The sequence below is a fragment of the Onthophagus taurus genome, chromosome 2, assembly GCF_036711975.1.
Source record: "Onthophagus taurus isolate NC chromosome 2, IU_Otau_3.0, whole genome shotgun sequence".
Lineage (NCBI taxonomy): Eukaryota > Metazoa > Arthropoda > Insecta > Coleoptera > Scarabaeidae > Onthophagus > Onthophagus taurus.
Genome location: NC_091967.1, coordinates 25,793,145 through 25,821,095, shown reverse-complemented (window position 1 = coordinate 25,821,095; position 27,951 = coordinate 25,793,145). Strand labels below are relative to the sequence as shown.

General features: G+C 33.7%; 2 protein-coding genes across 4 annotated transcripts; one reads left to right on the top strand and one right to left on the bottom strand.

Moving 5' to 3' along the window:
* Positions 1-110: 110 nt before the first annotated feature.
* Positions 111-12,100, top strand: LOC111417887 (uncharacterized). Its single transcript, XM_023050288.2, has 3 exons — positions 111-572; positions 10,129-10,375; positions 10,445-12,100. Exons 1-3 carry the CDS (start codon positions 458-460, stop codon positions 11,982-11,984), a joined length of 1,902 nt encoding a protein of 633 aa, XP_022906056.2. The 5' UTR covers positions 111-457; the 3' UTR covers positions 11,985-12,100.
* Positions 12,101-19,233: 7,133 nt separating this feature from the next.
* Positions 19,234-21,873, bottom strand: LOC111417888 (CUB and LDLa domain). 3 transcript variants are annotated; one of them, XM_023050292.2, is made up of 9 exons: positions 21,586-21,873; positions 21,303-21,535; positions 21,057-21,256; positions 20,816-21,002; positions 20,404-20,763; positions 20,133-20,354; positions 19,971-20,081; positions 19,591-19,899; positions 19,234-19,539 (listed from the first exon to the last, which is right to left on the bottom strand). In XM_023050292.2, exons 1-9 carry the CDS (start codon positions 21,822-21,824, stop codon positions 19,298-19,300), a joined length of 2,103 nt encoding a protein of 700 aa, XP_022906060.2. In that variant the 5' UTR covers positions 21,825-21,873; the 3' UTR covers positions 19,234-19,297. The 3 variants fall into 3 exon arrangements, with proteins under 3 accessions (XP_022906060.2, XP_022906059.2, XP_022906058.2); XM_023050291.2 differs by having other exon boundaries at positions 19,591-19,920; positions 19,989-20,081; XM_023050290.2 differs by having other exon boundaries at positions 19,235-19,539; positions 19,591-19,920; positions 21,586-21,872.
* Positions 21,874-27,951: the final 6,078 nt, after the last annotated feature.

Here is a 27,951-nt window from a genome sequence, read left to right as displayed (position 1 = left end):
AACATACATTCATGTTTATTTATATGTTGAGATAATCGATTTAATTTGATATATATATATATATGTATAGTGGTTACTGTAAAAGTAAGAGACCATGTAGGAGACTGTCGCACGTTTTCAATATAACCTCAGTTATTTCGGTAGCGACCTAGCGCGAACATCGTAAATAAAACAGTAGTCCTTCGGTGTATACAAATATTTAACCAGTTCATACATAAATTTTAAAAAAGTGGTAGGCGTACGTGCTTAGGGAGGGAGAACATTAATTGATTCCGACGATTCCGACAAACTGTACCGTTGGCTTTAATCGGTGACAACCTAATCGATAAGGTCACAATCAATTTGAGAGTCGAGTGTTTGGAATGGATATTTATAACCGGTGCTGTTCTTAACAGTTTGAGAAAAACGTGGGTGTACGCGTCGGGTGTGATGAAATTAGATATATTTAGAAAATGACATGGATAGACAGAAGAAATGGATTGCGATCGTCCTTGTTGGTGTTATAGCGACAGTTTACCTGCTGCATTCTGGCGCAAACGTAAACGGTACTACTGTACAACCAGAGAAAAGAGGTAATGTGACGTAACGTGTAATAATTTTCATTTTCATATATAAAAATGAAATGTTTTCGTTAATAACCGACATCTATTAAAATTACTTTCCCAATAAATTTCCGAATATTTTTTTTTATAACGTTTGGATGGTGTTAGCCAACCATGTATTTATGTTAAGTAAATCAAACAATCTTATCATAATTGAAAAGTTTAATCGAACGTTTTTATTTGGACTTAAATCCTGCAATACTTTTTACTGTAGTGCTTGTTCCTAAAGATTTGCTGATAATATATATTTTTATTATATATTTTTTATTTTTAATCAAGTTATTTATTGACCGAATACTGTCAGATAGGTTTAAAATGTGTTAAAACGTTTGATCGATTGTAGAAATCTCATAAAAAAATTGTATGAAATTGATTTTATAAGAATTCTTGAAACCGATGTTAACCTTGCAAAGCAATTAACACGTTATTTTTTAAATTAATATTTTTAATTTTTATTAAGATATGTTAGTTTATATTATTAAGATAAATAAGAACAGATGTGTCATCTAAAAATAGCACTGTGTTAAATGTAATAAGTTATTCAACAGTAACCATATTAATATCTGTAATCTTAGACGAGACAGGGTATTTCTTTTCGACAAAAGGAATCATGATATAAACTTGCTTAATAACACTGATTGTGAGACCACCTGCTCTTAACACCACACGTCATAACGATATAGTTTGTTACGTTCAACTTGCGAATAACAAAGAAACAACTACGATAATTTTTACTTTTCTAATTTGATCGATCACTGAGGAATGCAGATTTAAAAAATTCAGTGATATTTGCTAAAAAACGTTTAAACGCACCAAGTAACAACAATTCCCATCATCATTCTGATCTGAACCCGACAATTGAATAAACTACTTGTTTGGAACACCCTCCTGGTCCGTTTAACGTGAGACAAGCGATTATCTCGAAAGCGGTTCATTTTTATGCAAAAGTTGTTCTGTACGAAGGAAGAAACCATATGACGATAACATTTCTTGACCTTGACCTTATTTTCAAGGTTATATGAAGGTCACGACCAATTTTTTAAATGGCACCCTATATATTTTATTGTAAAATCTGAATCTGTGGATAAAAGTAAAGTAATTCAACCTACCCGCTTCGATACATTGTCTTTAGTTCTTAATTTTTAGAATAGTATTTAAGAATGCTTAACAAAAAAAATCCAGAAGAGGTACATCAAAAAAGCTTCCGACATTTCTCCGCCTTTGTCAATTTGATAATAGAATAACACATAAAAAACACGAGTTCGTGGAACTGCTTATGTTGGCATCTTCAGAATATCGCTTTCAGAGACTTAATTGGTTGAATTGTTTTAAAATGTAACAGGTAAAACTAAATTTGCATAAAAACTGCTTGGCAACAAATTCTGAATTCATTCCATCGTTTTGCATTAAGGCAAAGTGTTTAAACTAAGTCATTAAATCATGGATACTCTAAGTGTGGCAGAAAAAGTAGAAATGATTTTTATTTATGGAAAAAGTGGCAGAAAAGTTACTGATAGTATAGCTTTGTATCGAGAACGTTTTCCTGATCGAAATACGCCTTCGAGAAGTACCTTTTACAGAGTTGTGAATGATTTCACTAACATTGGAAATGTGGAATCAAGAAAAAGAACTCGACGAGCAACTGTAACTACGGAAGAAAAGGAATTTGCGGTATTAGCTAGCGTTGAGGTAAATCCTCAAGTTAGCACTCGACGACTTGCAATTGACGCCGGAATATCGAATCCAGCATTTTAAGAATATTAAAGCGCAACAAGTATCACCCATACCACATTTCATTGCATCAACAGCTAACACCTTATGGAGGTGATTTTGAAAATCGATTAATATTTTGTCAATGGGCACAAGAACGAATGCGGTTGGACGTCAATTTTTTTGGTAATGTGCTATTCTCGGATGAGTTTACTTTTACAAACAAAGGAGAAATCAAAAGACATAACATGCACTATTGGAGCGTTGAAAATCCGAGATGGTGCTGTGAAGTAGAACATCAACGACCTTGGTCGGTTAATGTTTGGTGTGGCATAATGCGTGATAAATTGATCATTCCATGCTTTATTGATGGTATGCTGAATGGGGAGAAGTACCGACATTTTTTGGATAACGTCTTACCAACGTTACATGTAGATTTGAGAAGGGAAGAAAGACAAAATATGTGGCTGCAAAATGATGGGTGTCCAGCACATTTTTCACATATTGCACGTGAAGCTTTAGATCGGTATCCAACGTCCAATTTCCTGGCCTGCCAGATCACCTGATTTAACACCTCTTGATTTTTTTTTGTGGGGCGTCCTTAAGGATAATGTTTATCACGAAGTACCGACTACGTCAGAACACATGAAAGAGCGGATAAGAAATGCATGCAGAAATAGTAACCAAGAAAACCTTTCAAGATGTAAAGAAAGTTTTAGTAGAAGGGTTTACTAACTATTTGAATAAAAAAATTATTTAGATTTTGTCTACAAAAGATGTTTCGCCGTCGTACTGGCAAAACCACACGGTAATTTTTTTTTAAATTGTTTTATTTTTATCCATAGATGCAGATTTTGCAATCAAAGACATAGGGTGCCATTTAAAAAATTGATCGTGACCTTCATATGACCTTGAAAATAAGGTCAAGGTCAGAAAATGTTATCGTCATATGATTCACCGTTTTCGACATAATCACTTGTCTCACGTTAAATGGACCACCCTGTACAGGTAGTACAGTGTAATTCGTAAAATATTTTACATATCTTTATTATTTAAGAAGATACAACAACCATTTTATTTTAGATTCGTTCCTCAATCCTTGATAAATTATGAAAACAATATCTAATGTGGATACTGGAATGATAAGTGTTGTAGTCATTTATTAAATACTGAAACTAGATTTTTATTTTAATCAATATGTAAGCTGTATCTAACTTCTGGATGCTAGAAAAAATTGCTATAGATACTACATACAACAGCTGATACCTGGAATTATTGATTTGATATTGGAATCAACAATTTAGTTTTGGTACTAATTACTATGATATTGTATCTAACATCTAGATACTGTAACGTATCACTATAAATACTGGTCTCAATAAAGAGATATTGGAATCATTTACTAGATACTGGAATCAAATGATAAAGTCTTATTCTAATCAATAAGCAAACTGTATCTAACTTCTGAACACTAGAACAAATCACTATCAATAGTACACGTAAGAACTATGTACTGGAATGAACCACTTCATCGTTCCCTAGATATTGGAATCAATCAGCGAATACTAGACCAAATTACTGTGTATACTGCCTTTAACTTCTGAATTCTGCAACTAATCGTTATAAATAGTGCACCCAACAATTAGGTACTGGACTCATACACTCTATACTGGAATTAACAATTCATTTCTGTTTTTAATCATTATAGAAACAATATCTAACGTGTAGATACTGGCATTATGGAATCTGTAAGTTTTAGGTACTGGAACGAATCACTATTGATGCTGCGCGAAAACATAAAGATATTGGACTGGTTTTTCTAGATGCTGAAATCCACTGCTACATTGTACTTCTAAGTACTGTGGAAACTGTATCTAACTTCTGGATACTAGAACAAGTCACTATGGATACTCCACACAACTGAGTATTGGAACCATCCACACGACAGTGGAATCTGAATCATTCTGAATCTAATTATTATGGAAGCTGTATCTGATATCTAGGTATTAGAACGATTCACTATAGATACTACAATCAACAAGCAGATATTGGACTCGTTTACTAGATACTAAAATGTACTGCTAGGTTGTTACTGTAATTAATATTGAAACTGTTTAAAATTATGTGTAAAATCTTTTGTTGAATACTGGAATCGATCAGTAGATACTGAATCTAACTACTGGATTTTAGTTCTAATCACTATGGAAACTGTACCTATCTTTTCGGTAGTAGGAGTCCTCGACTGAAATCCACAAATTATTTCTTCTTACATATGTGATAACTTCCTATAACAGCACAAAAATGAAGTGGTTTGTTTATTCACAAGCATTGAATCACAACGACATCGCAAGCATCTCTTTTCATTTAGTCTCATTCCTCGCATTTTTATGTTTATTAAAATTCTAGAGTCATTCGTCCTCAAAATATGGACCGCCATATGCATCAGCAAATATTGCCTTGAGACCCACCACAAAGAATTTTATGATGTTACGGAGAAATGGAACAGATAATAGGCTATGTGAATAGCCTTAATGATATGATAGCCGATATGATTGGTTTTAGGTTTCATCGGGTTTTGGATCATATTCTCTTGGTTCATTGTCATCACTTTATGTGCATAAAATTCTTCTCTTCTAAAGAAATTATACAAAAACTTGGATAAATTATTTTATTAAGAAAGAGTTAAGAAATTACAATAGACCAACACTGGAGAAACAATCAACAACACTGTAGAATATTTTGCTATTGTATTTGGAACAATTACCGGTAATTTCGTAATCGTGTTTCTTAGAATTTAGATTACTTTTCAAGTTCTTTAATAAATTCTGGAAAATTTTGATAACATTTTTAAATAAATATCTGTCAGGTCGTTTGCATTAATTACTACGAAATTTAATAAGTTATAATTCTTGAACTAAATTTCTTTTGAACTTTTGGTTTATTTTGTGTAACTTTTTTTATTCACTGTGAATAAAAATTAAATTTTCTGCACTTATTACATGTTACAGAGAAGCAAAAGTTACTGAGAGAGCATATATTCGTGAAACTGATATTCGTGAATTTACTTGAAACTGATTTTATTATCATCAAACAAATTCGTAATCAAAAATATAAAGTAAATATTGTTTATATAAGCGTCGTTCAGATCCTACTGAATTGGTTGATAACTTATTTTCCGATTGAAATCCGTAATAATATACTTATCTATAAGATAAGTATCAATAAGTCACAATATATGTAATAATAAATTCTCCGGCAGCAATGAATCTATTATTTACAAAATATTTTTCGTATTATTAAACGATTTGTTTCGTTTCCTATTATCCAACAAATTAATATTGGTTTGTTGCTCAAAATTGTTCTAAAAGTTGTTACTCTATAAAACAGATACTTATTAAACAAAAATTGGAAAGAGAAAAAGGAACGGCAGAAAGGAGTAAAAGTCTGGAAATAGACTGGTGACAGAAGAGAGAGACTAAAGGAAAGCAAGAAAACAGACTGGGCAGAGAAGAGGGATATTGGAAAGAGCTTGTAAAGGAAAGAGATGGATTAGACAGAGAAATGGAATACTCTAAGGGGACTGATCAGACGTTGGAAAGAGAAGGAAGAGATAGAGACTGTAAAAGAACAAAAAATGCTAAGCAGGAATAGTAGGATTCATGAGAGACTGGTATTAACAGAAAGAGGTTGAACAGAAAAAATTACGTAGTAGATATTTCTAATGCAAGAGAACACTAAATATTGCGAATGAAAGATTAAATATTGTATGCAGAAGACTAGATACGACTTGAAGAAGATTAGCTTCCTCGTGTAGAAGACAAAATATTACCAATGGAACACTGTATCTTCTCTATAAGAAAATATAGATTGCTGATAGAAATAACGGGAAAAGGCCTGAACGCACGGAATCCATCGTTCCGGGTTCTAAATCGACCAAAACTGCGCCAGGAACATATTTGCCACCGGCCGCTTCATTAAAATACACGTTAATACGTTCTAATTGTAGATCTGAATCACCATGATAAGTTGCGGTGGGATTAATGCCGTGTTCATCAGATATTACTTCCCAAAACTATAACATGTAAAAATGAATCTTCGAGATTTATATGACTTTATAAAATCTTTTCGTTACCTTAGCACCAATGTTATTTCCGCATTGACCAGCTTGTATGTGCACGATTTCCCTCATTGTTATACAGGGTGTATCTGAATGACTGCAACAAACTTCAAGGGGTGATTCTTTAGTGAATTTTAAGGGTACTTTGATATATGAACCACTGGCGACTTCGGCTCCCCTAAGGAGCTACACCCATCCAAAAATGGCGGAAAATTTTGGTTTAATGTCTTTTTCTTAAAAACCATAAACGCTAGGAAAATGAAATATGGGGAATATATTTAACTCATAATAGGGCACGTTTTGACCCTATTTGTACTTTCAACGTACCCTTCTAAACTACTAAACGTAACCACCCCCGTTCAATTTATGCCTAGATTTTTTTTATGAAGATGCTAAATACATTGGAAAAAATTCAGTTAGATAGATAAAACTATTCTAAAACTTTTTTGTCTCTCTAATTTTCTTCGAAAATTTAATAATTTCTGAGAAAAGAAAATAATTAAGCAAACACTAACTGTTAAGCTGTACGGTTGTTAATCGAAAGTTGGAATGAATTTTTAATGAAAAAATCTTAGTAGGCTTTGCAATCTTTGTCAGAAATATTTTTGACGTTTAAATGTCAGTGGTTTTCGTACTATTATTATTGTTTTATTATAATTTTGAAACGTCGAGTGAACGAGCGTAAATGCGTTAGAACTTTATTTAAAAATTAATTTGAAAAACAATAATAATAGTAAGAAAAACACTGACATTTAAACGTCAAAAATATTTCTGACAAAGATTGCAAAGCCTACTAAGAAAGTTTCATTCAAAATTTATTCCAACTTTTGATCGACAACCCCGATGTTTAACGTGCAGTATTTGCTTTATATTTTTTTTCTCAAAAATTAGTCGTTTTTGGAAAAATTTTAGAGAGACAAAAAAGTTTTAGGATACTTTCATCTACCTAGGTAAATTTTTTTTAATGTATTTATCATCTGCATAAAAAAAATATTAGCAGGGGGTGGTTACGTTTAGTAGTTTAGAAAGGTAGATTGAAAGTACAAACAGGGTCAAAACATGCCCTATTATGAGTTAAACATATTCCCCAAATTTCATTTTCCTAGCGTTTATGGTTTTTGAGAAAAAAAAATTTAACCAAAATTTTCCGCCATTTTTGAAGGGGTGTAGCTCCTTAGGGGAGCCGAAGTCGCCCATGGTTCGTATATCAAAGTACCCTTAAAATTCACTAAAGAATCACCCCTTGAAGTTTGTTGCAGTCATTCAGTATAATGAAAATATTACAAAACATAAATGGAAAAAAATAAACTAACATAAAATAAATTGTCGAAAAATCTAAATAATCATAAATAACGTAAATAACTATTGTTTTTGATACTGCTTGAAGAAAGGATGAAAGAATCTGAAAGAACGGGACTGGACAGAGAAGAAGACACCCACAAACAAGACATTTTGGGATTTTGCATGATTTGTCTCCGCAATATACAGGCTGGTCCATTTAACGTGAGACAAGCGATTGTCTTGAAAACGGTTTATTTTACATAAAAATGAACCAAATGCTGTTCTGTGCGAAGGGGGAAACCATATGACGATAACATTTTTTGATCATGACCTTATTTTCAAGGTCATATGAAGGTCACGACCAATTTTTTTAAAGGGCACCCTATGTTTTTGATTGCAAAATCTGAATCTATGGATAAAAGTAAAATAATCAAAAAAAAAAAATCTTTTGTAGACAAAATCTAAATAATTTGTTTATTCAAATAGTTTTAAATATTGTTTATTTATAAAAAGTGATTAAACTATACTATTAATCAACAACAAGTATAAAATATATAATAAATGTTCAAATATTTCGCCACCCACTTCAATACATTTATTAACCCTTCTACTAAAACTTTCTGTGCATTTTAAAAGGTTTTCTTGGATAATACTTCTGCATGCATTTCTTATCCGCTCTTTCATGTTTTCTGGCGTAGTCGGTACTTAGCGATAAACGTTATCCTTAAGGACGCCCACAAACAAAAATCAAGAGGTGTTAAATCAGGTGATCTGGCGGGCCAGGAAATTGGACCTCCCCTTCCTATGCATCGTCTAGTCTAGGATAATCCCGATCTAAAGCTTCACGTGCAATATGTGAAAAATGTGTTGGACACCCATAATTTTGCAGCCACATATTTTGTCTTTCTTCCCTGCTCAAATCTACAAGTAACGTTGGTAAGACGTCATCTAAAAAATGTCGGTACTTCTCCCCATTGAGCATACCATTAATAAAGTATGGACCGATCAATTTATCACCATTATGCCACACGAAACATTAACCGACCAAGCTCGTTGATGTTCTACTTCACGCAACCTTCTCGGATTTTCAACGCTTCAATAGTGCATGTTATGTCTACCTCCATAAAGCTGTTGATGCAATGAAATGTGGTATGGGTGATACTTGTTGTGTTTTAATACTCTTAAAATGCTGGTCTTTGATATTCAGGCGTCAATTGCAAGTCGTCGAGTGCTAACTGGAGGATTTACTTCAACATTAGCAATACCGCAATTTCCTTTTCTTCCGTAGTTACAGTTGCTCGCCGAGTTCTTTTTCTTGATTCCACATTTCCAGTGTTAGTGAAATCATTCACAACTCTGTAAAAGGTACTTCTCGAAGGCATATTTAAATCAGGAAAACGTTCTCGATACAAAGTTATACTATCAGCAACTTTTCTGCCACTTTCTCCATAAATAAAAATCATTTCGACTTTTTCTGCCACACTTAAAGTATCCGTGATTTAATGACTATATAAACGTTAATTGTTTTTATTTTTGTTTTGAATTACTTTATTTTTATCCATAGATTCCGATTTTACAATAAAATATATAGGGTGCCATTTAAAATTTTTTTTCGCGACCTTCATATAACCTTGAAAATAAAGTCAAGGTCAAAAAATGTATAAAGCCACAACTTACATGACTCTCATCATATTTTCGATTAATGAGCTTAATGAGCTTCGATTAATTTTATTTAATCAAGAGCTGTTAAATTTCCAGCGCAAAGGATCATAATTACACTACAGGAATAATAATTTCTTACAAAAAAAGAACGCTAGTTTCTTATACTATTTTTATATATGTATTATTAATCACTTCAACCTTTATATTTGGTTAGTATTAATTAAAATTCGTTCATTTTTTGGTATAAACCATTTTAATACCTTACCTTTATTACTTTGTGAAATTTAATTTGATTAGTTTCAAGAGATGATTTATTTTTTGGATTCACGATTTGATAAATTTAGGGCACGATTCAAAAATTTGATGAAATGATCTAGATGTGCTTAATAAATTTAATATTATTGTTTCAAATCATGATATTGAATTATGACTATCATCATGAAATTCCCTACATATTTCTTATCGATGTTATCGTCCTACAACTGTTCGCATTATTTACATATTTATGAATTTAAAAATAAACTTGTAAATAAAACGGTATTCCTTTCTAAAAATAAAATATAATCGTTTTATCCTACATAATCCTTCTGTATATATATATTTTCAAATCTAATACTTATTATTTATTTATACACGCTCCCACTTTTATCCGATATAAGTCCCAATTGAATTTGATAAATCCTAAATCACACAATAATTCCTGTTATCTTAATCCAGGTAAACTATTTTAAGCTCATGTTATTTCTTTGTTTGCAGATAAATATTTGGTAAATAGCACAATGTGTCGAATTCCGGATGTCGGCCCTTGGAACAAAGATTCGCTTTACTACTACAGAAAGAAGAAATATGTGCCGTGTACTTATAAAAAATTATTAACGTACATTAAGAATAATGGAAGCACGGCCGTTTTGTACATAGATAAATCTGCTGAACCTCTTTATTCGACGAGGGGTCTAACGTGTTGCCTTAGCTACGTCCACAGAGTATCTGATATTAGTGTTAAGTAAGATTAAAAATTTAATTGTTTAAATAATATTAATGAAAATATATATTAATATATATTTTGTTTTAGCTTTACAAAATGTGAAGAATTTAAAGGCAGTATTGTTTTAAAAGAAAATACGGTTCTAGTAAAATGTTATAATAGTAAAAATTTAGAAGAAGTTTATTCAAATGCTCATTCGGCGGCTATGGTGAGTGAAGATGTTAAACTTAAAGCGAGAACTTTAAAAGAAAGGTTGGATCCTCCTAGTGTATTATTGGTGGGGATTGATAGTGTTTCTCGCTGGAATTTTGAACGCTTAATGCCGAATACATTTAATTTTTTAAAGAAACATAATTGGGCTAGTTTTGATGGGTACAATAAAATAGACGATAACACGTTTCCTAACTTAATGGCTATACTAACCGGTAGAAATTATTCTAGTATATTAAAATATTGTGATTGGAGTAAAGTGGGTTTATTAGACACATGTGATTTTATTTGGAAAGATTTTAAATCGAATGGATATATTACGGCCTACAGTGAAGATGAAATAGCACTTAACACGTTTAGTTACTTAGCACCTGGATTTCAAGATCCACCAACAGATCTTTATTACATTCCTTATATAATCGCTGCGGAATCAATTTCATTCACATCGTTAGACCACATGAGCTACTGTTCGGGACCTGAAAATTCTGCAGAAAGAATTTTTAACACAGCCAAAGATTTTGCTGTCTCATTAAAAGATTATCCTAAATTTGGTTTATTTTGGACATCAACCGGTAGTCACAATCGTTTAAATTCAGCTGGACGATTAGATAAACCAACTTTAGAATTCTTAGAAGACATCTACACAAATAACGTTCTGGAGAACACTATTGTTATCTTTTTTAGCGATCACGGTTTAAGATTTGGACCATTTTTGCAAACTCGAACTGGATGGTTAGAAGAAAGATTACCGTTCCTGTATATTTCAATTCCCCAAAAATTGAAAAGTAAACTTCCTTTAGAATATTCGAATTTAATCGGCAATAAAAATCGGTTAACTTCACCATTCGATTTTCACATGACTTTAAAAGATATTTTAGTGATGTCGGGGTTGCAATACAATGCTACACAAAGTGCCTCTTGTCCCGGTTGTATTTCGCTTTTTAAACCGGTCAAAGAAGAAAGAAGTTGCTTGGAAGCCGGAATAACGACTCATTGGTGTACTTGTTTCGGGTACAAAGATATCAATATGAACAACGACGTCGTCTTTCAAGCCACCGAATTTGCAGTTACCTCAATTAATAGTGATATAAAAGCCAATTTAGTGTCTTCAACCAAATGTGCCCAGTTAAAATTAAATAAAATTATATCTTCTAGTATTTCGGATAATGTTGGAGGAAATAGCACAAATCTTTTATTGGTCTTCGAAACCATGCCCGAAATGATACTTCAAACTACCGTAAAAGTATCTTATGATAATAACAAACCGATTTTTGCTTTGGAAGGATCTGCAAGTCGTTTGGATTATTATAGATTAAGTAGCGAATGCATTACTTCTTGGGGCTATAAAAAGTATTGTTATTGTATGTACAATGTTTTTGAAAATATGAATTTTTTCAATTTTTGGTTTGAAGTTTGATTTTAAACGCTAAAACTTGTGTTGCTTCTACAAGACTGAATGTTATTTACATTAAAAATTATGTTGTGCCATTAAAAATGTATTTTTTAAATTCAAATTATATTATTAAAGATAAATATTTTCTTCTGTTATTTTTATACCAAATTAGCCTAAGTCTTTCTAGGCCACGTTTTTGTAATTTTAGTTAATCACGAAGAAAATTATACATATAATTAATTATGACTAATCATAGCATTCATCCATAAAAAGCAAGATACATTTAATTTTCATTACCTTGGAAAGACGCGTGCGTGGGTAAAATTAAAGGGTAACTTTTAAAGAACCTTCCTCGAATTTTGTTTTCAGTCATAAGAATCGTTTTAAAAATGTTAAACGGGGCCAATCGTGTGTAGATACTTATAAAAAATAGATTGCTCGGTAAAATTGTTTTATAAAAACTGTTTTTTGTAAAAAAGAGTGAATTATTTAGTAAAATAATGGATCCAAGGCCAGGGATATCAAGATCGATTGTTGGTCTTTAACGTCGGTCCGGTGAAGAAATAGAAAAGGATTCTGATTCAGAAAATGACACAGCCAGCGAACAAGACAAAAGTTTCGACTTCGACGAGTCGGACGTCGACATTCCATTCGTGTTTCCAATGGAAAAGAGATGTTCTTTTGGTTGAAGAAGAGATACAATTAAGAGTGTAGATCTCAAACTATGGTACGCGTACCACTGATGGTACGCGAGAAGTTCTCAAGTGGTACGCAAAACAGTTTATATTTGCATTATCATTATTGTTTTTTTTTGTTCAGTGGTACTTACCTGATTTTTAAAATAGCCTTAGTGGTACGCAAGGATATAAGTTTGAGTACCGCTGGTGTAGATCCATGTTGCAAATGAATTATTTAAAAATAAAACGAAAAAACTTCTTAACTTGTATATTTAATAAATTTGTAGTCAAACTAGTTTCGGGGCTAGCCCCATCCTCAGTGACAATGTCACGGATCAACATGGTTTTTGATTATTTTTCAACAAGCGTTTATAATAACGTGTTTTTTTGCTGTCGCCATTTTAATCGTTTTGCTGTACACGTTTAACAACGCATTATATCGCCTTCAGCTTTATACATGCTTTCAATTACTCCCCTTTTTGATGATCTTCAGTTTACACTATTAGTTTTCTATTGACATTGTCACTGAGGATGGGGCTAGCCCCGAAACTAGTTTGACTACAAATTTATTAAATGTAGCAAGTTAAGAAGTTTTTTCGTTTTATTTTTTAGATACAATTCAGTTCTACAATAAAACGTTTAAGTTTTTAAAAAGTAACTTTTATTTAAATTAAAATTACAACGAATGAATCGCGAGTAAATCGGACTATCGGGTGTATACGATTTGAATCGACAAACGCGTACGACGGAATTTACTTAATTAGTTTATATATTTTTATTGTTTTATCAGCATCGTACGATTTCTCGACTTTACTTTCCTTGTATGGAAAAATGGTATTGGGTTTTTGAGGGTAGTAAATGATGCTCCAGAGCTGCTAGATGAACTAGTTTATTGTATAAAAGGCCTTAATCCATCATAATACATGTTTGGAATATAAATCGTTAGGTCATCCAAAACACACAACTTAATTAACTTGTGTATTTAGATGATTTTGCATTATCAGCATAGAACGATTTATTGCCTCATTTACCCTATATGGTAGTTACATCAAGTAAATGTCAAGGCTGTCCGTCTGGGAAAGATTACAAAACTAAAACCCAATGCTAAAATGTAATAAAATTATATGCAGAGAACATGTTGTCCTGACCAGTGTTGCTGTTTCGGTACAATTGTACTGAATTCAGTACGATTTCACAAAATTCTTAATCGTACAATTGTACTGAAATCAGTTCATTGTTAGAGAATGTAGTAAATACCGTTCAAAAGTAATACATTTTACAAGTTTTGTTTAAACTTATAACTTAAAACGAATTTTGGTATATTTATTTTCTTCCTTTTTGAGAAATATGTCCTAGTTTTGTAAGAGTCCCTTTGATGTCGATTGGCAAGGTAGTTATTTGGCTTCTTTCGATCAAAAATCCGTTCATCATCTTCAATGCCAAATTTTTTAGAAAATCTTTTCTAAATTGCGGCTTTGCTTTTGTTTTGTCGCTCAAACTGTACAAAATGTCAGGATAAAGGAAAAACCAGGATAAAATCGACCTCCTGGTTTTTCTAGTTACTATATGCATAGTTTTGACACATTTCAACATTTTAGTACATATTCGAAAATATCATTTTTAGGATATACATATAATGATAATTATTTACTTTGTTATATGTAGATAAATACGATTTCAAAAATCTTATTTAATTTCGGAGAAAAAAGTTTTTAATCACAATCGCATATTTAGAAACAAATTGCTTTGAAAAGAAATTTGTTTCTGGTGCTATCGGTAGAAATGCAATATGATTTTATAAACAAAAGTAACATTTCAATGAAGACTTGAAAAGTATACAAGATTTGCACAAAACTCCTTTTAAATATGGATTTAATAGAATCTCCGTAATGTTGAACTTTGAACATTTTTTTCTTGCTGTATATTAATAATCTCCCTGAATCCTTGAAAATATGCAGTACTATAATGTTTGCAGACTAATAAATTGCAACTGAATGAGAAAAAACACAAAAAATTTAGTTTCACACTAAATCCACTGATGCAACAGCTGCTAAACTACTGGGTGTACTCCTAGAGAGTTCTATGAAATGGAATGCACAGATACATGAAGTTGGTAAGAAACTTAGTTTAGTAGTTTTCCAGCTAAGAACAGTGATGAGATTGACAGATCGATATACAGCAATGGTGGTGTATTACTCGAATTTTCAAAGCATTATGTCTTATAGTGTGTTGTTTTGGGGAAGTTCCCCAGGAGCTAAACAAATATTTATAATACAAAAAATAGCATGAATGCAAATCAAATGGAGAGCTGTAAACCGCTGTTTAAAGAATTGAAAATAATGACTGTCTATTTGCTGTATATCTATAGATGTCTTATTTTCATAAAACAAAACATGAATGATGTGTCATGTAGAGCGAAATATCATCAATACAGTACGAGGAACAACTCATCTCTACAAATTCCATACCACCGACTGACTACCTGACAACAATCGGTATATTACCAGGGCGTAAAATTTTATAACAAACTTATAGATACAACTATAGCAATGCTCCATTACAAAAAGACGTCAAGGGAGCACTTTGGTGAAAACCCATACTACGGTATCAGCGAGTTCATGGATTCGCCAGGCAAACAAAGCTGTAGAAATCTTGTCATATATTTTGTATTATTGTATTTTCTATAATGTTGTGAATTACCTGTAACTTTTGAGTTTTTTTGAAATAAATTATTATTATTTCGTAACATCTCTACATATATGTTTTTAGTTATGATAATAAAATATTTAATTTTATAAAAAATTCCACGTCTTTCCATTTTGACTTCGCGACCTCAATGGGCGACAAAGATACATCAATCAAGCCCATCCAAGAGTATTTTTCGACGAGGTTCATTAACGTTAAGTTGTCTGAGGGAGAAAAATTTGGAGTCTCCTTATGATTTATGCTAGTATTGGGGATGGAGTAGTTCAATTTATTGTTGAGAGCGCTTCTATCTTTTTTAACTTTTTTAAATTCATCTTCGACGTTAAAAGGTTATTCTTTAAAGATAGTTTAACGTTTCTATCTCTTTTTTCGTATACTCCTTTAGTCGTGCCTGAAGAAGGAAAGTGTTGGTTTCCGAAACAATTTGTAGCACCGATATATAAATAAAATCAAATATTTTCATCGTATTCAAGATTTTTATTCACATTATGAAAGTTACGATGAACCTGGATTCTACCATTGTTAAATTACAATACGGAAGTATCCGTATTAATCCAACATGAGAAAATCGATGATGAAGAGAGAGAAGACTATAGATAACACTAACTTTTTACATGAAGCCCTATCCAAGGAAGTTACACCTAGATCACCTAGATCCTTCACCGTCAAGGTACCTAAGACTTTTATTGGACAGAGGTGGGAATTAGAAAAAAGACTAATTAGGAAAGCCCTAAGACGAATGTACAAAAAAACAAGCAATCATAGATACCATCCTAAAGTTCATTCACAGGAAATTATAACAACTCATACACCCAATAGAATACGAAGTACTAGTCCAGAAGCTCCTCGAAAACACTGCATACAAAACCATGGGAAATAAGTATTACCTGGTCGCTTGTCTTGCTGTTTATCATTGCTTTCAGTGTTCTTTTTACCATGTCTACATTTATTTTTACTCTGTGTATTGCTGGTGATTGTGTTAGGAACTGTGGTCTTTGTTCTGGAAATTCTTTTTCAAAATGTTTTTCCATACCGATACAAGTATAAGTGGTAAGCTTAGTTTTTCATTGCTGTTTTTTAAAGATCGGAAGTGCGTGATGTCATAAACATGGCTATTTTCGTTCTGTAAGATCCCACGGGGGATCCTTAATACTCGAATTCGAATCTTGCTAAGTTATATTCGCAATTACGTGATTATGATTGGTCGGATATCTGTTCAAATATTCAATCCGACTCTTATGACCGTTTTTTGAATGTATTTATGTTTTACTTTGATATATGTTGCCCTATAGTTTCTGGTCGTCCTGGTGGTTGTAATAGAGCTCCCTGGATTACAAATGATATAATAAGTGCTGGCAGGGAACTTAAAGACATGTTTTGGATTTTGAGCAACGGTTATCCGGAGTTGCGTAACTTATATAATGTTAAGAAGGGTTCATATAGAAAACTAATTAATGAAACTAAAAAGAAACATACTATGAAACAAATAATAGAGTCATCGAATAGAAGTCGCGCAGTGTGGCATTGTGTAAATAACCAATTGGGTAAAGGAAGGAAGCAAACTAGTTTTCTGTTGCGTTCGGATGATGGTCATATGATTAGCGACACTGCGCAGATCTGCTCAACATTTTCAAAGTTTTTTACAACATCTGTTGAGGAGAAGGTAGAGTTGATTTATGGCCCGATGAGGGATGTATCTTGCACCGTTGGTAGCTCTGTACTCAATAGCATATTTTTGTATACTATATCCTCCGCAGAAATTCTAGCGGCCATCAAGCGCTTAAAAAACGTACGTTCGACGGGTTGCTATGGCATCGGTGTGAGTGTAATTAAGTATGTAGCGTCTTGTCTGGTCGAGCCCCTTAAGCATGTATTTAATTTTTCTGTTTGTTCTGGAATCTTTCCCGGGGCACTGAAAATTTCTCGGGTCATTCCAGTTTTCAAGGCTGGTGATCCTACAAATGTCAACAATTTCAGACCAATAGCGATAACTAGCGTTTTTTCAAAGATATTTGACAGCATCGTCTCGGAGCGAATTTTGAGTTTTCTGAACAGGTTCAATGTTGTTAGTAATGCTCAGCATGGTTTTAGGCGGGGCCTCTCTACAGAGACTGCGTCATTGAATTTTATTGAGTTCATCTACGATAACCTGGATAAAGGTAATTTTGCTGTGGGTCTGTTCTTCGACATGTCGCATGCGTTTGATTCGCTGCCACTAGTGTACATCATGCAGAAATTGTATGCTTTGGGTTTGCGAGGCACGATTTTAAATTGGCTTCAATCATTTCTGGAGGAACGAAAAATAAATGTGATCCTCTCTGGTCAGGAGTCATCGGAATCAAATGTTCTACTGGGAGTTCCCCAGGGCTCAATCTTGGGCCCATTAATTTTTCTATTGTATATAAATGACCTTACTGAGTATCTTTCCGATGTCCACATAGTCATGTATGCTGATGACACGTCAATTGCCCTGGCGTCGAATGATGCTGATATGCTTTTTTCTAAAGTCAAGCATACCGTTGAATCATTTGATGCTTGGTGCAAACAAAATCGTATTGTTCTTAATCTAAAAAAGACCGTGTTTGTAAATTTTCATAAGAGGAGAAGGCTTCCGCAAGCCGATGATATCATTCTATCAAATAGCTGCAAGTTTTTGGGTGTTTATCTAGACGAGCAGCTAAGTTTTGACAAACATGTTGATCATCTGGTTTCGAAATTGAACTCGTCCTTTTATGCAATTCTGAAGTTGAAGGGATGCCTCCCGCTATCGGGATTATTAGATACGTATTATGCTCTCTGTTATTCGCATCTCTCATACAATATATTATTGTGGGGAAGATCGACGGAGTGGCGGCGTGCCTTTGTAGCACAGAAGCGCATTATAAGATTAATCTTCGACCTAAACTGCAGAGATTCGTGTAGAGATACATTCAAGGCCAATTCGCTTCTTACTCTTCAAAGTATATATATATATAAATCAGTTGTTCATGTGCGGGAGCATGTCGATAGATACCCTGTCATGAAACACAATTACGAAACTAGATCTGATAGTTTGGTGTGCTTGAGTCATCATAAGACGGCTTTCTTTGAAAAGAGTCCACGGTATGATTTCCCAAAGCTCTATAATAATTTGCCATCTGCAATTAAAAAAGCTGATACGCTTAGCTCATTTAAACATAAAGTAAAAATGATGCTTGTAGAAAGGGCGTTTTACGACCGCCAGGAATACTTGTCATTTAATTTTAGTATTAGTCCTAGTCAACTAGCATAGGTCATACTTCATAATTTAATTTCTCTCTTTCTTTGTTGAATATTGTGTATGTTATGTATTATATATTGTATGTGGTTTGAACTTGTCACATCTACTATTTGTAGCCAGGTGATTAAATAAATTATTATTATTATTATTATTATACTTTGTGACCCATGTGTCTAAATTACTCTAAATGTTTGTCTTTATCATTCTTTTACATTTTGACAGTTCCATTCAATATTCGACCTTGTTCCTTGATGTATCTTGATTTAGTCATTTCTGATATGCCTTTAGTATTTGTAGGTCCCCATTCCATATAAGTTAGAGAAGCTATTTTGTATTCTCAGTTTGTTTCTTGTACACAAGGCTATTAGACAACAATGCGGAATAGGAAGGATGAAGGACATAGGAAGATTCTGGGGCAACCATATAAAAACAATGGAAGATGACAGACTAATTAAAAACGCAAAATGAATAACCCAATAGGAAAAAAATCACACTGAAGACCACCAAAATGATAGCAAACGATATCCATATTAGAAAGTAGAAGAAGAAGAATCTTTTTACGAAGAGCAGATGCTGGTCTCAACCCTGCGTTATCCTTATTTAAAATAAATTTTAGGGTTTAATATGAAATTAGATGATTTATTTTGTAAAATTTTTTAAGTTCTAAATCAACAAAGTTTTATTACGAACAAAAATTATAATTTACACAAATTTTCAATGGACAAACTTCGAGTTATCTTAAAAACATTCGCCGTCGAATTTTCCTCAACGAAGCCCTTAACAGATGTAAGATCGCTATCAGATAGGCAATGATTCCGACTTGCCAAAATAGTCGAAAAAAATCCTTCATTCGACGCGAAGGAAAAATCGGTTTCTCTTTTTAACCATTTAGATAATCGATTAGGTTCTTTATTATCAAGCGGTGTATCATTACCACCTACAAAATAATAAATAATATGCAACAAAAATCATTATAATTCCCACCTACTTTGGCTGGTTCCCGGTTGAAACTGTTCCATTCCTTTTGTCTCCAAAATCATTTGCGGAATGGAACATTCCAAAGAACTTATCTGAATTGGATTTCCAATTAAATTAGCTGTACTATCAACGGTTGAAACACTTGAAGTTTCAACATCTACATGCTTTTTTGTGTGTTTCCCGCAATGCCTGTGTTTTGGAATTTTTAACACTGCGATTGTGTTTCGATCGGATTCAGCGAATACTTTTATTACGTCTGCATAAGTTGGTGGTGCTTCGTAACACGGAGGATCATCGGGAATAATTATTTCTTCTTCTTCTGTGCGGGATAAAGTTTCATCTGTTAATAACAATCATTAAAAAATTTTAAAATTGTTAACTAAAGTGTACCTAATAATTCATTAATACTTTGCAAATGAGCTTGTAAGTGGTTCCTTCGAGTTCCTTTTACGTTGATGCGATACACTAAGACGATTAATGAAACTACTAAACATATTAGTGCTAAAAATAATAATATAAGATGTTTGTTACATTTTTTTAGGAAATATATACCAAAGCTGCTAATAACAAATATAATTGTCGCCGTTTTTAAATCAATGTCTCGTTCTCCTTTAGGAAAGTAAAAATTTGGAGTGTACATCCTTGCTATTTTATTTCTTGAACATATTTCAGGTTCATCGCTGTTATCTCCACATTGATTGAAACCGTCGCATTCTAAATTTGGCGATATACATCTTTGATTTTGACAAAGAAAATCTGTACCTAAACTGCAATCTAAACGATTTTCTTAAATTTTATTTAATAATCAATAATTAAAAATTACCTCTATAACTAAATGCAGCATAAACAATTTCCAATTTTGTTCTTTGATTGAAATCGCCCTGTAAACTGATGTAAAATCCTTGATTACTAGGGACAACGTGTTCTCGGGATCGATACGGCGTTTGAGTTAAAATATTCGTGATCGAGGGCCCATTTGAGTTTAATCCTTCTTTTATAATCAATTTTGTGTTATTATCGAAATACTCGAAATTTGTAATTTTAATGAATAAATGCGTTTTTTGGTGAAGATATCCTTGGGGTGGTTTTAAAATCCATATGCAGTCAAATTTTTTTATACCGGTTTCAACCATATCGTTCATTGTAATTCCACCACCAAGATTATCAACTAACCCACCACAATCTTTAAAATAAATGCTTTAAGAATTGAATTGTTTATGATATATTTAATTTACTTGTGTTCGTGGCTAAAGTGCCATTCGATTCTCCATTTAAAAAGGTATAAATAAATTTATACCCAACGTTAGTGCCACCGTTTGCGTAGAATCTCACCACAATCGTTGGGCCTGTACTGATTAAAATTGGAGGGCGAAATATTGAGCCCGTTGTTACAAACATCCTTTGTCCGTTCCAATCAAAAAACTAAAAATAAAAAAATACGTTAAAAAATGAATGTTTGAATTAAAAATTAAATACTTCGATTAAAGACGATCTTGATATTTGGAAATCGGCAAAAGATAATTTTATCCTACAAATTTTTACCACCTTACAATTAATAATATACTCAACGCTTAAATCTCTTGGATAATTATTTGGGAAATAAGGTGAGGTGATTTCGTTTGAAAAATTTCGCCCGTTATTTGATTCGGGATTTCCATTAATGAACCTTCGATTTCCTAAAAACGAATCATCAAAGTAAAAAGAAAGTACCAAATAACTTACTCTCTGAAAAATAATTCAAAACGAAGGCTTGATTATATGCTGTATTATAGAAAAATCTTATAGTCGCCGTTCTAGTAATACTTTTATAATACAAACTCGAATTGTTCATATCCAAAAAATATCCACAATAACGCTTCTCAGATACTTGTTCGTAAGGGGGCTCAAAAATTGATATATAACTACAAGGGCACTCCCCAACGACATTTCCACAAGTATTAGATAAATTTAAATAACTACAACAATTTTTTTTTATTCCTTATAACTAATTAACAAAATAATATACCTAAAATGTACGGCTATCACGCATGATGGGCATGTAACGATTTCCAATGTACACTGACCATGTTCAAAACCATTTCGATCTTGCGTGGAGTTATGATGTGATGAAAATAAAGTTCCGTGCTCGCCTAATTCGAGATACAAACGCCTTCCGTCGAAACCACCACAAATTTCATCGTGATGAATTGGTTTTACTACTTGGATTGTTAAAAAAAGAAACGCGATTTTATGTAGGAAAAACATTTTACGACTTAAAATTTTTGTTGGCAGGTTTAAATAGGTTGAGGAAACCGTAAAAGTTGTAATCTTATTAGGAGTTCGATAAAATCTTATTTTTTTTTGTGTTACATCGAAGTAATCGTAATGCAAAAGGAGAATATTTTAAGAAAATTAGAAATAGTTATAAATTGTATAGAAAGAAAATTCGAAATTATGATCTTAATTAATCTTATTTCAGTACCTATTTAATTCTTTCATATAATTTCTTCATTCCCATTAATCCCCATGAGAGGATTTTCTTAAATGTAGCACACTATAATAATTGAAGAACCTAAATATAAGTTAACATAATTAAAAAAACTTTAAGAAATGGTTATTATCCTTATTATGATTTTTAAGATTATTCTGTTCAGTCCATAAGGGTTAAAATAAAACTAGAACAATTAAGAACTGGTAACCTTTACAACATGATTTTCTAAAATCGCTCTTCTCACCTATTAGAAGCCCTCTAACATACAGTATTAATGCTACGCATTTCAGTTGGTCAATATTTCTAATTCTTAATTTTTTTTTAATTTTTGTTAGTGAAGAAGAGTAAAATTATAATTTCTAAAACGATAATTCATTCCAATTCCGTGTAGGGAATTTCCATGACCAAAGTGCAACGTGAATACCGCCACATAGGAATAAGATTGATCGATGGGATAAGCAGTCGAAAGATACTAAGCAGTTTCTTGGATACTAAAGAGATAGTAAAACACTTTGTTGAACAAACCTCATTCTGATAGGTTATCTGTAAGTAACGACTCTATAAAGGCTATACAGTAAACAGTGAACATATCAACGACATTAATCATTTAAAAGAGAGAATCAGAGACGTTATTTACTCTGTTATACCAGACGTCCTTAACGACGTGTGGGAAAAATTGTTTAGATACTGCGGTGGCGAAGACTTGTGGTTAAAAGTGCATTGCAGTCAAGATGGGTTCATGCAAAGTGTTTTCGTTTTAGTCAAAGTCATAAGGGTTTGCTTTAGCTGTAGTTATAAGGAAAGGGATTGGTTGCAATATTTAAGCACAGTTTTACATAGTTTTAATTAACACACATAGTTTTAATTAATTATAATTTCATTATAGCAGATATTGGAGCTAGTGACAGAAATGATGACAGCACTATCTTTAAAGAATCTTCTTTCGGGAGAGCTTTTTTAAATGGAAACATAGATATCCCTTTTCCAAAGAAATTGCCTAGAAGCAACATTATACTTCTACATTTTGTTGTGGGTGATGCTGCGTTTCCTCTAAAGGAAAATATAATGAGACCATGTCCCGGACAGCACTTAGGACTAGAAAAAAACATTTTCAACTATCGTTTGATGATTTTCTTTCCATTTTATGTCTAATAAATAAAATTCGTTTTTGCACTTAAATGGATTTTTATTTAAATTTTCTCTCAACCGGTTTCGCTATATATTTACAGCATCTTCAGGAGATTACGTCATTTTGTTACAAAAGTGTCCTATGGAATGAGTCATTTGGTATTTCTTTTTTATATTTGTATTATTGAAGAGGATTAAAAATTGTGTTAAGAATTGATGTGTCATGAGTCATGACACATCAATTCTTAATCATAAATTAATCCTCTTCAATCATAATTCAACAAAATTCTCTGTGTGGTTCAATAATACAAATATAAAAAAGAAATATCAAATGATCCAACCTCTGTGATCCAGAGAAAATCAAACACCATCTGCAAGAGTCTTTTCGATGATGAGCTCATTCCGAGGGACGTCTATAGAAATTTAAGCTGTCACAATGGTACCATACCTAAATATTATGGTCTTCCAAAGATCCACAAGGATAACGCCCCGTTGCGGCCGATTATTTCTTTCATTGGATCCCCTACATATGCTATGTCTGCTTTCTTGGCTGAAATCTTGTTAAAGGCCTTCTCGGATCGGACCGAGTATAACATAAAGGATTCATTTATATTTGCGGCGAGGGTCAGAGGTCTGGTTCTGCCCCCAAGGTCCGTCTTAGCATCCTTGGATGTGGGGTCTCTTTTCACCAATATCCCATTAAACATAGTGATTGAGAGGATCAGGGAGGACTGATCGCTGGTGGCACCTCATACTCTGATTGGTATGGAGCAGTTTTTACGGCTGATCTCTTTTCTGTTTGATTCCTCTGTGTTTCCCTTCAATGGTGATGTATATAAACAGAAGTTTGGTACACCTATGGGCAGCCCACTTAGCCCAATCTTAGCAACCATCGTGATGGACTATGTCCTGGACATGTGCATACCGGCTCTCCCATTCAAGTTGCCCTTCCTTTTCAAATATGTCGACGACATCATTTGTGCTCTGCCATCTGACTGCCAACATGTCACCTTGACTACCTTTAACGGACATAACAACCATATACAGTTTACCCTGGAAAAAGAGGAGAATAGGTCTGTCCCCTTCCTGGACTCCTTGGTGGTACGCAATCCTGATCAATCTATTGCTCTTGACTGGTATCGTAAACCCACTTATTTGGGGAGATTCATCAATTTTTTCTCCTGCCATCCCCTAAATATGAAAATTAACACGTTAAAGGACATGAAGAACCGAGTTGTCCGCATTTGTGATGAGGCCCTGAGGATGAAGAACCTAAGGTTATTGGCGGACATCTTTGGGAACAATGGTTACCCTGCTTCGCTAGTAAACAGGATAGTTCTCTCCTGTGACACACCTCATGCCTTTCCTCGGGTAACTCCTGATCGTGGTCTTCCTCCTACCGATGTCTCCCTGACTCGCCCGTCTGATGTGGATAAACCACTTGTTAGACGATTCGTTAAGTTGCCGTTTATCCCTGGTCTCACCGACAATCTCGTGAAGGTGTTCAACGACGGAACTCTATAGTTCGCGAAATATACCACCAAACCTTTACGCGGTATTTTCTCCAGTTTAAAAGATCGTCCCCCTGATGGCCTGAAGTCTAACCTGATCTATAAGATCAACTGTCAGGGTTGCTCCGGCTCTTACGTGGGTATGATCAGCCAATATCTTAGAAGAAGAATTGACCAACACCGTAGGGACTGCAGACTAAAAAAGTCGAATGCCACGGCCCTTGTGGAACACCATCTAACCACGGGGCTTACTTTTGATTTTGATAATTCTTCTATAGTATGTTGTGAACCTTCCTATTACAAACGCCGTTTTTTGGAGATGTTCCACAACATCTTGAATGAGCCCAATTCTGTTAATTTTCGCACTGATGTGCAGAATGTTAGTGACATCTATTGCCGTTTGGTTAAGTTGCATGTTGCTCGTCCCTCATCTGGTTTTGACCTTTGTTTTGGTTTTCAAGGTTCCCGCCTTGTGGCTGGGGTGTTATCTTTTTCTCTTCCTCGTGGGTTAGTATTGCTCTCGGTCCTAACCATGACGGTTAGTTTTTTGTTCTTTGTTAGTCTCAATGACTTCCTTTGATGGAACCATAGTTGCTTCGTGTCCTGCGATCTCCTGTGCTTTCTCGGATTACTTCTTGTCGGTTTTTGTAGATGGCACAATCGATAGCTCAGTAATTGCCCATGGCTCTGGGGTTTTGCCGTGGTTTTCCGCTAATACAATTCACAATGTTCTGTTGTATCTTGACCAGACTTCTAGTCCTGGTCCGGATGGTATTCCAACTTTATTCTTAATTTTGTTTCGTATTTTTTTGAAGTCCTTACTTGAAGGTGTTTTCCCAAGTATGTGGGAAACAGCTTTCATTATTCCAATATTTAAATCCGGTGATAAACAGTTGTATCCAATTACCGTCCTATTTCTATCCTTTCAGCTATCCCCATGATCTTTGAAAAAATTATCCACGAATATAAACTTTATTCATTCTGCTTTAAACGAGGATACTCAGATTGACGCAATCTACACCGACTACTCCAAAGCCTGCGACAAAATCGATCATACTATTCTTGTACAGAAACTTTTCTCCTCTGATATTCCAGATGGTCTAGTTCACTCGATTATGTCGTATTTATCTAACAGAAGTCAGGCAGTCAGGATTGGTAGCTTTTTATCTGGCTACAGATCTAACACATCCGGTGTGCCTCAGTCATCTTGGACCCTTACTATTTGTAATGTACATAAACGATATTTTACTCTATGCCGACGATAATAAAATATTCACAAGGATCGGGTGTAATCTGGACTACCTTAGACTACAGGAGGATCTTAACCGCCTGCATGAGTACTGTCGCTTCAACAAACTTTACCTAAATTATGACAAATGCCAGAAAATTACATTTATTTGAAAAGTTTATCCTCTCAACTTTCCTTACAACTTTAACGGTACTGCTATCCGGTCCAAGGATAAAGTAAAAGATCTTGGCACAATATTGGATTCCAAGTTGCGATTACATCTTCATATTGAATGTATGGTGAAGAAAGCACTACGTTACTTGGGGTTTGTTATCAGGGTCAGTAAGAATTCCACGAATTTTTTGTGCATAAAAACCCTTTATTTAGCATTTGTCAACAGTGTGCTAGGTTATGGTTCCGTAATATGGAACCCCTTTTATGCGGTGTATCATGATCGTATTGAAGCTATTCAGCGACGCTTTGTACGTTATTTGGCACATAAATTTCATCTTCCTTGCCGCGATTACGATAGGCGTTGCGTAGTTTTCAACTTATTCTCTCTGCAGCAATTTTTTCTGACTTGATCTTCCTTTTCAAGCTTGTTAATGACATGCTGGATACCTCCGATCTTCTGCCTGAGTTGAGGTTCAATGTACCACAAGGGCTTACACGTTACAGTGCTACATTTCGTCTTAAAACAGACGAAATGTTTTTCTTTAAAATAGTGGAGTGAGGAGGTAAAACAGAAAGTCGAAAAAAAGAAGAGGGCATGGAAAGGGTATCTAGCGACGAAAAGAGAAGAAGATAAACAGAGCTACATAAATAGAAGCAACGAAGCAACAGTTATATATTACGAAGAAAAGTTTAAGACTGGAAGCATAGACCCAGAGAGGGGAAATACGTAATAAATAAATAAATGTATAATCCTCTGGAAAATATTGTCATACCACAAGAAGGGAAGGACGACCGATTGGTGATATAACTATAGGGCATTCTGACTATCATCATGCATACAGCAGATATACTCGATAATAATCGAGACAACTATCAGGCGTTACATAGATAAAGAACTGCATGAGGAACATCACATATATACAATCATCACACATACAATTAGAGCGGCAGTAGAGAGATATTAGAAGAAGTCTATATATTTGGCATTCTTAGATCTGAGTGCAACGGACGAAATGTTGGGAGAATAGATCAGGAAATGTAGGAAGTGTATTACACAATATACATACAGATTAACACAATATTGATAAATTTCAAAGAGCTGAGTAAAGAAACAAAGATGCAACTGTACAAAGTAGTGTATGTCCCAACATTGATATATGGGGTGGAAATTTGATCATTGCAGGATAAGAGCAAATGCAAAGTATCAGTGCAAAAATGAGGTACCTAAGGCGAATATTAGGCAGGACCATAAGGGATATCGTCAGAAATGTAATCACAAGAGAGGCGAAGAGTGCGATTCGGCAGAAGGGAAGGATCATTGAGGAAGTAAAGGGGGCGGCGCTGAATAGAAAAGAGTACTAAAAATGGATCAAAGACCTAACGTCGTATGGTATCAGGGAAAAGGCAAAGAACAAGAAGAAGTATATGGCCTCACAAACTTATGAAATCCAGTATAGATTCAACTCCCAATTCTTGGCTATGATTCTCTTTCTATGTTCTCTCGTAATTCCTTTTATTCTCCTCAGCTAGATTTCAATCGCTTGTACTTTTTTCATTTGCTGTCTTGTTAACATCCATATCTCCCAACCTAAAATTAATACTAGTCTGTAGATTGTTTTCAACACGTTGGTTATTCTTTTCTGTGATATTTTTGACCAAAATGCTAAAGTTTATGGCATGGGACATTTTAGTGCTTACACATTACACTGTAGTGTCACTTGTAAGTATTGAAATAATCTAACCTGTTTTAACTCTAAATCCTTTATATTTATGCTAACTTGTTCCTCTTCTTCCACCATCACTTTCAAATTTCCAAATTTTTCACAAGATCTGTTTGTTATCGCTATTTGTCATCAAAAC